Source organism: Schistocerca gregaria, chromosome 2, assembly GCF_023897955.1.
Source record: "Schistocerca gregaria isolate iqSchGreg1 chromosome 2, iqSchGreg1.2, whole genome shotgun sequence".
In the NCBI taxonomy this organism is placed as follows: Eukaryota; Metazoa; Arthropoda; class Insecta; order Orthoptera; family Acrididae; genus Schistocerca; species Schistocerca gregaria.
The window spans coordinates 783251016-783265676 of record NC_064921.1 but is presented as its reverse complement, the minus strand read 5'-3'; the positions used below and the strand labels follow the sequence as shown (position 1 = coordinate 783265676).

Below are 14661 nucleotides of genomic sequence, written 5' to 3'. Positions count from 1 at the left end.
CTAAAAATGGTGTCAGAGTCATTTTTAGTAAGCTTACCAATCCTCAGCTGAATCATCATATGGAGGAAAAGACGGTGGATGGACCAGTAGAATGGTACCCTGTCTGTTAATGGAAGCCGACAAAGTGGTCACAGCCTAAGAAAGCTGTTCAATGAATAAAACTGATGAAACTGCACTTAAAAACTGTACACAGAGAAACAGTTACAAACTCGTTACCAATAGTGTAGGAGCCAAGTAATACACAAAGTCATTCCAAGTCACACAAATATGGCTTTATTCATAACTTCTGAACAATAACAGATAAGCCTCTTGGGGCTCCACAAGACACAGAACCACTGATGTGCACAATACAAACTAAAATAACGTAAAGGTGTCAATTAATTACTGTAAGGTCCTTGTACACTTAAGTATGATGGTTCCAGAAGTCATCAGTGTAATGAGTGAACGAAAAAATTGTAAATAAGTAAACAAAAAGGAGGCAGGGTTGACAGTTTCATTTGTGTCTCTCTCAAACCTGGACCATTTGTTTCTGTTTCATCTCATAAAGAGGACAGTCTGCCACTACCACAACCATTATCTTTACAAATTTCATGTTGACCATATTAGAACACAGTATTGCATTTAAAAAACAAAGCTTATAGCAATATTTACAGCTATACTTTGTCACATGAGGTTACACTAAATGTGCTAACTGGTGTAATAAGCATTGTTTAGCTGTATTATGAACTGTTAGATTAAATGATAATATATTTTATAATCCACAAAATACTTTTGTACTTTAAAAAAATTAATATTCCACCTTTTGTTGGAAAATTCTAAAAATTACATATTTCTTATCACTCTGTAAAACAGGCTGCAGTAGAACGTATATCAAAGGAAGAGGAGAAAATAAAAGAATGGTTAGAAATGTACACACTATTGGATGAATATGAAAAGAAAATATCAGCTGAGATAGAGAGAAAGGCTATTTCTACTGAAGCCAAGTACCGATGGCTTTCACTGTCGGAGAGGCTACCAGAAGACAAGGTTCGTGTTTCACAGTAGATCATTTATTTCACAGTTCCAATGTGAAAACAGCACCAGCATAGTGTCTACAATGCACATATGTAATATTGTTCTGTTTTCTTGCAATCTTCATTAAGAAGTTATAACAATTTGAATGACTAACAAACTTTGCTGGAAGCAGCACTCCACAAATATATGTAGTGCAAACAATACATTCATCCATCAAGTTGCATAAAACTCATTAAGAAGACGAACCTTCAGGGATATGGAACAAGTTAAGGTACGCAGTAACAAAGGTCAAGCAACGCTCTGAAAATTAATCTGTAACTTAACAATACACTGTCACTATACTGGTTTATACTGTTTGTACATACTTCAAATAAATGTAACATTGTGAACTAGCAGAAAAGACACTGCTCTGAAAAAATCTTCTCCTCCTCTGTTTCATTACATAGTTAAAATCAAACAATGGAAATTCTGGGTTGGAACAACAACAATTATGAAAAGGATAGATTTCTATTTGCTGTAAAGATGACACACTGAGCTGCAAACAGGCACAATGAATAGACTGTTACACATCAAGCTTTTGGCCAAAGCTTACACCAGAAAAGAAAAAAACATACACACATTCAAGCAAGACAGTACACCTCACACACACACACACACACACACACACACACACACACACACACACACACACACATGACTACTGTCTCTGGCTGCTCAAACCAGACTGGTTGTCTTTGTTATGATATTAAGTCTTCATTTACTTTGAACAAACCTATTAATCATGGAAAGACTATATTTGAAGGTGAACATCCTCAATACTTGCCAGGCAAAGTAATAGCTGAGCAGATTTACACTCTGAATTAGGTATAGTTCTCTCTTCCTAGCCCAAACCAATGTAATTCAAGGAGTTATGCATCCATAATCCTTGCTCATTGTGGATTTTGCCCTTATTTGTTTTAAGGTGAAATAAAACTGAAAAAGCTATAGTAGTATTTTCACAAAACAAATAAATTTTCTTAAAATCTGCAGGTTTTTGTTTATCATATCTCTTCATTACCAGATAGAACAGTTTCATCATGGCTGACTCTCCTAAAAATCTCAGTATTTCTGAGGAAATCATATTTACTCTAGTAGCCTAATTTTGACTAAGGTCTTCCAGTGCTCTGCCAGATTCTTCTTGCACTATATACCTCTCATCTCATTTTTTATCTGCATCCTGTCCTTTTCTGTAATATTGTCCTGCAGTTTATTTTTCTTGTATAGAACTTTTATAAATCCTTCTATGTTTCATTCAGCCTTCCCGTCATCTGATTTTAGCAGGCTCATTTGTCAGCTCATTTTATCGCTGTGATGTGCTGATTGGTATACACTTACTGAAAACAAGCTTCGGGCTTTGAAACCCCTCCCCACGACTTGGACAACCTCTTCACGCCCTTCTCGGCAGGAGGAGGTCATTTTGGCCCAGTTACAGATTGGACACAGCTGGTTCAGCCCCTGCCATCTGCTGATGGCTGCGCCGGCGCTGTTCTGCCCATGTGGGCAATTGCTGATGGTACACTACATTTTAACATCCTGTCCGAATTTTAATACACTGCGCATTGATCTTGGCCTGCCATCTCCTCTGGATGAAATTTTAGCGGATGACCCAGGAGCAGCTGCTCATGTTCTTCATTTTATCCACTTGACAAACCTGTCTAAGGACATTTGATTATACTGTTTTCTTTTAATCCCTTGCCTGTTAATGTGCCTTTTATAGTGTTGTCCTTTTTAGTTGCTGTTTTAACATTGTACCTCGCAGTGCATTCATAATTTAGTCTGAGTGCAAATGAACATTGTAGTTGTGTGCCCTAAAACAAAAAACAAAAAGAAACAAAAAAATCCTTCCCATCTTTGCTTAACCTTCCGTCGGGAGCGGCTGTTCAAATTGATACACCTCGAAATTATTTGTCAACGAGTGGCAGCACTGACACCTACTCACTAGCAGCTGGCCTTTTCCGAATGCTTGTCATTGTTGTGTGCTTCAGTGTCAATACAACTGCTCTGTTGTCGATATATGTGCTGATTGATCAGTTTGACACACTGCACTCGTTCGTGATGCATTTCAACATTTCATTTCTTTGGTTATCAACATAACTTAGTACGTAGTACAATGTTAATATACAGTGTGTAATGCATTTATTTTCTTTTTGGACCGTTTAATCGTCAGTTAAGAATCTTTGCATATCAGGTATCAGATTGATACACTACGCCTGACTGCATTATTTTATAGGAATTTTATCATTTTAGGTGTGAGACACTTGATCATGGCAGGCTACAGTAAGATGTACAACCTCCTTGACCCAAATGATGTTGCAGAAATACAAAAAATGTTGTTCGAAGAGGATAATGATGAAGTTCAAGAGGATTTTGAAGATGAAGTACACACAGATTGTGATGATGCAGTTGAAGTTTGGCAGGAATATTCAGAAACAGAGGAAAACGACAGTGAAAATGACGAGGAAGTACTTGAAGAAAGCCAACATTATTATACTGGAAGGGACAAAGAGACAAAATGGAATAAAGATCCACCATAGCAGAGAGCACGTTTCAGGGCCCACAATATTATTCAAAAGTTACCTGGTCCTATAGGTGCGGCGAAAGCATTGAGAACGCCTTTGGAATGTTGGAATTGCCTCATAGATGATGAAATTTTGTCAATTATAGTTCTGTATACCAATCAGTATATTGAGAGCATCAAAGCTTCTTTTCAGCGACAGAGAGACATAAAACCTATAGATATTATTGAATTAAAAGCTTTCATTGGTCTTCTGTTTTTGGCTGGTGTTAACAAAAGTAACAGACAAAGCTTAGAAGATCTGTGGGGAAGTGATGGGGATGGAATTGAAAAATTTATGAACATAAAACGTTTCAAATTCATCATGCGGTGCCTTAGATTTGACTATCGTGTGACTTGCGATGAAAGGAGAAAATTAGACAAGATAACAGCGATTCAGGAAATATTTTCTATTTGTACAGAATTGCCGGAAATCCTACACCCTCGGAGAAAACGGTACAGTAGACGAGAAACTTGAAGGATTCCGTGATAGGTGCAGTCTTCGCCAATACATACCTAGCAAACCAAACAAATATAGAATTAAGATACATGCTCTTGTGGATTCCCAAGTATTTTATCTCTATAATCTGGAAATATATGCCGGGCTGCAGCCAGAAGGATTGTACCATGTTAGCAATAAACCTTCAGATGTTGTTCTGCGACTATGTGAACCAATTTATAAGTCATGTCGAAATGTGACAGCAGACAACTGGTTTACTAGTATTGGTTTGATAGAAGAGCTAAGAAGAAAAAATCTTTCTTTTGTTGGGACGATGAAGAGAAACAAGCGTAAGATTCCTCTGGCGTTTGCTACCAGTATAGGCAGGATTGTCCATAGTTCACTTTTTCTCTCCAAGAAAAGCTGTACTCTAGTTTCCTACGTTCCTAAAAAGGGGAAGTGTATTATCTTGGCATCAAGTTTGCATGAAGGTAATTCAGTAGATGCTGACACTGGAGATAAACAGAAGCCATCCATTGTAACATTTTACAATAGCACCAAAGGTGGAATAAACGCTACAGATAAGATGACCGCTTCATACAATGTAGCAAGATCAATATGAGTGGAATCAATTCGCAAGTAATTTACTATGGCAACAACGAGAATTTTATCCGAAGAATAGGATTCCTGAAGCAATCTCCCATGCGTTAGTTCTACCTCATTTGGTTTCTAAATGATTGGACACCTCAGGAATTCACAGAGATCTTCAACTGCGGCTACAACAATATAGGCCAACGTGTGAAAAGGAAGCAGAAGATACAAGTAGAAACGAAGAACAAGGGACTGGGATCAAGAGGAAAAGGTGTATATCTGCACAGAAAAAAAAGACTGACAAAACATTGTTGCAAAATGTGTCAGAAGCCTATCTGTTTGATACACATTGAACCTTTTTGCTCTGAATGCGGAAAAATTCTGCATTTGTTACCATAGTCAAAAAGTGACGATGAACCAAATGAGTTGTAATATCATTGTTGTTCTGCTCCAGTGTCATAATAGCCTTTCTGTAAAGATAATTGTCATTTGTAATGCATTTTATTAGTGAAATATAATAAAGATGCAAATGAAAAGTGACGTTTTTATCATTTGTTACTAAAGCACAACATTGACGATAAGAAATCTGAATGATGAATATTTCTACTGCAGTTGTGCTCGTATGTCATCTTTGCCTTTCTTTAAATATATTTGGCACTTATAATATGTTTTTTGAACAGAATTTTATAAATGATCACGTGAATAAACGGTGTGATCAATTTGATACACCACACCCGATCTCGCTGCGACAAACACTGTGCCCGACAGAAGGTTAATGCTCGGTCACCATCTGAGCTTTTGTGCTCTAGGAATTCCTGATTAGCCATTTTGCACTTTGTGTCAGTCTCATTTTTAGCAATTTGTATTTTGTTTTGTCTGATTCATTTCTGAATTTGTATGTTCCCTCCTATTGTCAATTAAATTTGATAACTCATGAGTTATAAAAAGATTTCTATTGTGTCCTGTTTTGTCGTTATTTTATTCTCTGCTGCCATCCGTACCAGATAGGGTTGATGGAACAGATAGAGAAGATCCAACTGAGAGCAGCGCGCTTCGTTACAGGATCATTTAATAATCATGAAAGCATTATGAAGATGGTAGATAACTTCAGTGGAAGACTCTGCAGGAGAGACACTCAGTAGCTCAGTACGGGCTTTTGTTGAAGCTTAAGAACATACCTTCACCAAGGAGTCAAGCAGTATATTGCTCCCTCCTATGTATATCTGACAAAGAGACCATAAGGATAAAATCAGAGAGATTAGAGCCCACACAGAGGCATACTGACAATCCTTCTTTCCACGAACAATACAAGACTGGAATAGAAGGGAGAACTGATAGAGGTACTCAAGGTACCCTCCGACACACAGTCAGGTGGTTTTCGGGGTATGGATGTAGATGTAGATGTAGATCACCATTTCTTCTCTCAGCTACTCATCATCTACTGTGTTACACATTCCTGACACACTGTTGGCTCAAACAGTGACTAACATAAGCAGAAAAATTATTTGTTTTAATCTGTACTCACACTTTTATTTTGCCAGCTAATGACTACATACTAAAACAAATTTCCTTCCCCCTGTTTAGTCACATTTTACCTAATGATCCCTTTGAATCAACACTCCCTGGTTCTGTTAATTTAACTAGTTCACATTTCTTTAATATCCTACCTCTCTGTAATCTCTTCAGTTTGAATCTGCAGTTGGTAACCAAAAAATTATGGTCATATCCCATGTCTGTCTGTGGAAGTGTCGTACAGTTTAAAATCTGATTTCAAAGTCTCTATCTTACCATCAGTCTGAAGCTTTCCACTATCCCCAGGACTCTTTCATGGGTTTTAAACAAAATGTTTGCAATGCTTAAATTATGCCATTTGCAATATTCTGTTAACCAGCTTTCCTCTTCATTCCTTTTTTCAAGTTCACAGTCTCCTACAACTTTTTCTTCTCATCCTTTCCCTCCTATGTAATTACAGTCCCTAGTCGCAATTCAATTTTCCTCTTCCTTAACTATCTGAATAATTTCTTTTACCTTGGAGTGGCCTAAACATCAGCCACCATATGTTAATGCAAAGATCAGTGCTGTGTAAAGTACAGTGCAGTGCAGCATTCTTAGCATGTGAATCTTGGCTCTTTGAGCATTTAAGTGCCCAGCCACCAGAGACACTGTGTTTTCTGAATTTGTTGGTAATATGCACTCCTTGCCAATGTTCTTTTACCTGATGTTACAAAGTTGTAAGCAGTAATCAACTCCTTTTTATGTCAAGGATTTAAGTTACAATCTGTGGCATTTCTGTCCTGTCCATTTTAAGAGAGACATCAGTCATGCATTCCTCATAAAGTTCTAAAGAACCAGTGCAAGTGTCATTCACTTAGTTTTTATGAACTCGTCAAGTGAAATTCGATTAACCAAAAGTTAAGCTGGACATTGCAAGTGGTGCCCCATTATAATTGGCAGAATATCATTAGAAAGGTCTTATGCTACCATAATGCTACAGCTTTGGAACTTTTGAAATGTAGGCAATGTAGACAGGTAATAAATATTTCCTCATCATTTTCACTCCAGTCACTGCATTCCTAGGATTTTCTTTTTTTTTTCCAGACTCACAAAGCACCTTAACGTTCATAATTCTCCGAGTTAATAATGTGATAATACTGTCAAAGTCTATAAAAATAAAGAAAGATGGGAAAGTTATTCTTCTTAGTATTAGTGCACAAAGTTATTTCTTTTAATTTCTAAAATGTAGTAGACATTACAGTCTAACAGCTTATAATAACACCCATTTAATTCTTTTTGATAGTTTTTATTTTTCATTTATTGCTTTCATGTTATATAACTTTAGAATCTAGTTAAGTAACAGCAGTGATGGGGGAAATTTGTCTCATCTGTAACAACACTCTGAAATCCATGAAACCTTAAATGAAGAACTGCTGAATACTTTTTTGGAGGGAAAAAAGGCCACATATTACAAAACTATATCAGCATGATTTGTAATACTTTCAGAATTGATCTTATTCCTAATTATGATTCCAACTGCCCATTGTAACACTCCTACTCTTGTTGTTTACAAATATTTAATTAATAAAGAATTTACAGTTTCCTCCAAAATAATGAGTTTGTTCCAATGTATTCAAAATTACTCAAGAGCAGAAAATGAAACATATTCTTTTTTAATTAATACTCTTCACAACTGTTTATTGTAGTCATTTCATCATTGGTCAGGATTTTTCCAATTTTATGTACACCATGTAGAAGTGGTAATTTTTGAATAAATTTCAACACCTATATTCAGCAATTCTATCCTTTGGTTCATGCAAGCAGAAGCAAGTTTCTTGTGGCAAAGAGATAATGCAAGCAGAAGCAAGTTTCTTGTGGCAGAGAGATAACAGCCAGTGTGACTAAGTTCACTCTCATAGTAAGCCAACTTGACCATCAATTCGCTGCTGACGTGCAAGATATAATTAGGATGATACCACAAACAAACTCATACACAGGCTCAAGTCAGAATTGGTATGACTTGTGGCTGCTTTCCAACAGGATCACATATGGCAAGTCCTTACTCAAGAGGTGATGGACATTAGAAAGTCACACAGGCACTAGAAAGCCACCCCAGTACCTGTGACATGTATGCAGTAAGGCTGACACAACCACTGTAACAGATATGTTGTGCACACCATGGAGCAGTCATATGCCACTGCATATAAAAGCCATAGTTTCCTCACAGACTGACATGCTGCCAGGTGCCACGGCACAGCTGCCGATTGAATACAAGATGCAGTCACACCCACACAGGTCTGTGCAGTGACAGCACAGGGCAACAGTGCAACCGCTGCAGCAACATTAGCATATGTTCACTTCACTACTTCATCCCTCAAAGCTACCCATTCTTCTTCTACTGTATTTCTATCCTCCATTTGTGTCAATTGTTCCCTTGTGCTCTCCCTGAAACTCTGTACAACCTCTGGTTCTTTCAGTTTATCCAGGTCCCATCTCCTTAAATTTCCACCTTTTTGCAGTTTCTTCAGTTTTAATCTACAGTTCATAACCAATAGATTGTGGTCAGAGTCCACATCTACCCCTGGAAATGTCTTACAATTTAAACCTGGTTCCTAAATCTCTGTCTTACCATTATATAATCTATCTGATACCTTTTAGTATCTCCAGGGTTCTTCCATGTATACAAACTTCTTTCATGATTCTTAAACCAAGTGTTAGCTATTATTAAATTGTGCTCTGTGCAAAATTCTACCAGGCGGCTTCCTCTTTCATTTCTTACCCCCAATCCATATTCACCTACTATGTTTCCTTCTCTCCCTTTTCCTACACTCGAATTCCAGTCACCCATGACTATTAAATTTTCATCTCCCTTCACTATCTGAATAATTTCTTTTATTTCATCATACATTTCTTCAATTTCTTCGTCATCTGCAGAGCTAGTTGGCATATAAACTTGTACTACTGTAGTAGGTGTGGGCTTCGTATCTACCTTGGCCACAATAATGTGTTCACTATGGTGTTTGTAGTAGCTTACCTGCATTCCTATTTTCCTATTCATTATTAAACCTACTCGTGCATTACCCCTATTTGATTTTGTGTTTATAAACCTGTAGTCACCTGACCAGAAGTCTTGTTCCTCCTGCCACCAAACTTCACTAATTCCCACTATATCTAACTTTAACCTAACCATTTCTGTTTTTAAATTTTCTAACCTACCTGCCCGATTAAGGGATCTGACATTCCATGCTTCGATCCATAGAATGCCAGTTTTCTTTCTCCTGATAATGGCAAAGTGTGCTACCTATGACCACAGAACAGGGAGTAGCAGATGCAAATGAGAAGGCAAATTGGTAAACCAGAGAGGCAAAAGTGCTGCTATCTGTTTACAGAGAGGAGAACACGGGTCCACTAGCCAGGCCATGTACAATTTGAATTTAGTGGTTTACATTTAAAATGAATTAGAAACAAAAAAATTACATAAAAAATACACAATATAAATTAAAAGTGCATTGTGCATATTAAAGGAGCATATTGAACAGTTTGGTCCAGAACTGTAGTAAAACTGAGTGGAAGGTGCGATATAAAATTATTATATAAACCGTAAAGCGCAATGAAACTTTCCTTTTACATGAGTGGCAAACAAGTTTTAAATTTAGTGGGGATATATAAGTGGCAACATGGCACAACATGCCACAGTCATCAGTTAAAAGAACATGCACATGTGCCACTCCTATTTACATGCTCTTGTTACTGATCAACAAGGCAAGTAGCGAAATCTTACAGTCTATACTGTCAAAAAATGATATGCTAATTAAAAGCTAGCAGAAATAGCATTAAAAGGGCACATTAAAAGTAGGGTCCAATTTAAAACTGCTAACCAACAGATGACAACTAATCAAGGCTTACATTAGATAAGATTGGCATATCACTTTCTGACTTGATCTGTGACTTACATGTATTGTGCCATCCTTGAAATATATTTGTTCAACTTGACGTTATAACATGAACAATGCTATTTCTATGGACCAAACACACTGCTGCTTCACCCATTACATCCTTGAACTGTTCCATCACAGCCTGAGGCACTTTGAACTCATGAGTGACTAGCAAAATCCCTGCTCCTGACTGTGAGATCCTCCAGCTCATTGCCTTCTGATTCACCTCTGTCTGGATGTCTGGAGCAGAAAGAATGATATCATATAGCAGAGGGTCAGCATAGGATGATGGTGATGATTACATATAAATCAGCATTTTATAGACTTAACCCCCTGGGGTGAGCTACCTATGCCAGATATGACTGGTCCAGTTCCTGTTGTCACTGGCGAAAATCCACCCAGGAAGTCACAATGTGGGTTTCCTTATGACAGTAATCATTGAGCAATTCACACACTTGAAAAAAATTACAATGCCACAGGATGCATCAATGGGACAAGTTTCTGGAGCAAATGGAATGTTTTGAGTGCAATGCAAGACAGAATAAAGGATTAATACAGAGCCAGAACCACTGCCTGGACACTGTGTAATGGTTCTACAAATGGCACACTGAATCCCTCTTCCTTCAATTCTTTGAATAGTGGAAAAGTTGGGAGTGTATGTGGGTGTGCGATGGTGGGAGTGGAAGGGTAGTGCCACCCTGGTAAATCATAACCAGCCGGTGAAGCACGTCTAACTGGTGTTGTTTCTGTTTTAACTGCTGCTACTGTTGTTGTAATAACTGAACCAATGTTGTATCCTTTGTGCTTGTGGAACACACATGGAAAAAAAATGAATCCATCACCAAAGACTGTAGTACCTACATTTTTATTGCCGTTAACAAAGTATACAATAATACAATTGCACTAACTGATCACCAGAGATTACACACACTTGTGGACAAAAGCAGTGGGAGCAGAGCAAGGCCAAGTCCAGTAACAAACAAGTTAATCATAAAAAATTCACTGAACAATCCTAACTGGCAGGTAGAACCTGCACAGAACATGAACAGAAAGAGTGGGCCATGCTGCTCGTGTGCAGTCATCCCCACTCAGTTGGTATGGGCACTGTTGGCAAGTGAAGTAGGCTCTCTCACAGTCAATCAATCAATCAATCTCATTTCGGAACTCTGTGAGCGAGATTGTGGTGGCATAAGTTGACATCTCACCACATATTACAACATATCATCGATTTTCACTGGCAGTTATGCTCTCAACAGTCAGACAACAGTTTGGGAGTGACTCATAACATTATTCTTTAATGGCCATTCAACAGCTATATTTAAGAAGTCTTTTTTTCTAGTGTGGATATAAAAAGCATAAAAACTATAAATATCAAATAAAAAGAATACTTTTCATTTCTTCTCAAGCTTGTCTCACTCATTAAACTGATCTTGCTATTATGTGTTGATTTATTTTATGCCTGACTACACCATTATAATCTTCACATGATTTCTGACACTTACCAAAATATGAAAAACTGCAGAACAGACTTTATTGTCATTGAAGTGTGTTTCAAACTCAATTCAGCATCAAAATCAAAATACTGTGGCCAGGTAACACAATCATTTTCAACAAAAAATTATTATATTTTGAAGTTTTAATATCAGTATTTTTATTCCATTATTGATACTACTGCTGCAAATAATACTAGTGAAACTGTTAGCAGGAAATGATAGTCAGGTAGCTGTCTTATACTCAAGTAGCTGTCTTGTAGATGCAGCTCTGTATCAGTCTGTGTAAATTACTGAAGCTGTAGTAACTGAGAAAGTGTGCCATTAGTGCAACTCATATGAGTGGGAATGAAAGGTCAATGTTCGTTTAATAGTGATAAATGGCATCTATGGAGTTTAGTAATTTACCCCAATGCTGTGAAAATCATCTAACTTTTATTGCTACAAATAATCTATACAACAAAATACTTTTGTAAATACAAATCAAGCATCTTTTCAGGTGACAGAGGATGAACACACCAGTGTAGCTTTTGGACCAGATAACAGTCTATTTAATGCTGGAGAAGTATCAAATGTGCGTTTGGGGAAATCAGTGGAATTTATGGAAGACGTAGATTAACTTTAATTATTTTTTATGTATTTTCATCTAATTTATTCTGCTTATAACTTCCTTAAGTTGTTAATGTATTTATTTATCACAAAAATAAAATAGAAATTGTCATCTCAGTAACCTAATACAAATACAGTCATCTTTGCATAATTGTTGTTTAATCATTTTTCTAGTATACCCACCTGAACATGTGTGCACGGTAAATCACTGCTTCCAGGATGAGGAGGTACATCAGACCTGGATCAAATTTACCAGCAGATTAATGATGAGGGTCATTGTGCCAGCCAGCCTGGATTCGGTTTCTAGGTGGTTTCCCACATTCCACTAGGTGAATATCAGACTAGTAACTAAGTTCCACTTTGGTTACATGATTTTCAAACATTTAGAAAACTTTTTGCAGATTTTTACATGCATACAGATAGTTGGGGCAGAGAGGGTAACATGGTGGCAACAGGAAGGGCATCCAGCCACTTCTTAAATTGACTTCCCAAATCAGTTAATAACCATGCTGACCCTGCATGACTGAGTGACAAAGCCACAAAAGGAAAATTATTTCTCCATTATATTACCAGACCTCTCCAACAAAAGAGTGTGCTATCATCTGCTAATAAAGGAATGCTTGTCCTGTTAAGTGTCATGAAGTTTAGATGACAACACCTAATGGCCTAAATTTCCTGTTGCATATTTAAAATGGCCCTTCATCAGGTAAAACATTAAAACTCTTTATATCCCATAGCTTTCAATGATGAAACAAAAGAAAAATCAAACAATCGAAAGTCCAGGTTGCAATAACAACAATATTATACTTTTCATAATATTGTTCTGAAACAAAAGGTAGGTGACAAGAGTTTAACATCCAGTTGCTAGTGAGGTTGAGATGGATCACATGAGGAAGAGCATTTGCCTTAAGCAATTTAGGAAAAACACAGGAAAAAATCTGAATGACCAGATGGGGATTTGAACAGCAGTTCTCTTGAATGAAAGTCCAGTTGCTTGTGTGGTGTTACATTATGTCAAGGTAGTAGCAGCTGCAGCCTGAATGCACTGATGTACTGCACATGGGACCAATTATGTTACATATTGCTCCCTGCATTCAACTGGAAACATTAGCTGGTGATTAACTTCCAGACCATTCTGAGTAAAGTGCCAGAGTTTGAAGCACTCCTAAAAAGCAGTGGAGCTCCCATAATACTAGGTACAGAAAGTTGGTTAAATCCTGAATTTAGTATCAGTGAGATTTTGAGACAAAAGTGTATACTTGAAGGACAGGCTAATGGACAACTGAGAAGGTTTATTTATCATGGCAGACAAATTTCTCTGATCCACAAAGAAAGAAATTGAAGGTGTGTGTGAGATTGTTTGAGCATAGCTCAGAATCAAGGATGGGCATAAACTTATAACTTAATCCTTCTATCGACCACTAGCCTCACCTCCGAATTTAAACATAAACTTTAGAAAAAACCTCAGTTCATTAGCACACAACCTCCCTAATTGTACTGTCATCATCAAAGAAAACTTAAAACAGTCAACAATAAAGTGAGAACATAATAGTTTTTTAGCAGGTAGGAGTGACAAAAAATATAGCAAAACATTACTATAAGCCTTCCGTGAAAATTATCTACAAGAGATTGTTCAGTAGCACCCTCATGATGGAAATATATTGGACCTAATGCCAACAAATAGACTTGCCCTCATCAAGAATGTCCACATAGAAACTGGTACCAGTGACCATAAATGCACTCATAGTAACAGTGATTACTGAAGTGCAATGGGCAACTAAAACAAGTAGAAAGATTTATATGATCAGCAAACTACACTGCCAGATAAAATAAATAAATAAATAAAAACGTAACAGAAGACATGGGTGGATGTCAATGTAACTTCATACACATACACACACCTTAGGCAGGTATGTAAATGATCAGAGTTGCAATTCTCTATGAAAGATAGATCCACCAACTGAGTGCAATAGTGTTGCTCATTTTTAGTGTTGTTACCAAGCCTAGTAGGGTACAAAAGCACCAGCTGAACAATGCTCCTGTTGGAACATAGAAAAGATGAATATATGGGGAACTGGCTGCCTTGATCCCCATTCCACTTTCGTCAATGAAAATTTTAGCCTGCAGACTTATTCACACTCTTTTAACACAGAACATTCTAAATCATTCTAACCAATCTCTGTTTGTAGTGAAGCACTTGTACTCAGTATCTCCCTCTCACTGCCACTATCCATACATCTACATCTATACTCTGCAAACCAGTGTGAAGTGCATGCCAGGGGGTATGCCCCACTGTACCAGTTATTAGGGTTCTTCCCATTCCATTCACATGTGGATCACAGGAGGAATTATTCTTTAAATTCCTCTGTGTGTGCTGTCATTTAACTTAATCTTGTCCTCAAAATCCATATGTGAGCGATAAGTAGGGGGTTGTAGTATATTCCTAAAAGCATCATTTAGAACTGGTTCTTGAAACTTTGTAAGAAGAGTTTCTCA

The 14661-nt window shown here is 37.3% G+C and overlaps 1 protein-coding gene across 1 annotated transcript in view; it reads left to right on the top strand.

Annotated features, from left to right (window-relative positions):
• The window catches only part of LOC126335038 (uncharacterized), a 106531-nt gene extending 103160 nt beyond the window's left edge, over positions 1-3371 (top strand). The window contains exons 5-6 of the mRNA XM_049997906.1: positions 853-1026; positions 3301-3371. Coding sequence (XP_049853863.1) covers positions 853-1026; positions 3301-3306 — 180 coding nt within the window. The 3' untranslated portion in view covers positions 3307-3371. The remainder of the gene's footprint in view (positions 1-852; positions 1027-3300) is intronic.
• The last annotated feature ends 11290 nt before the right edge of the window (positions 3372-14661 follow it).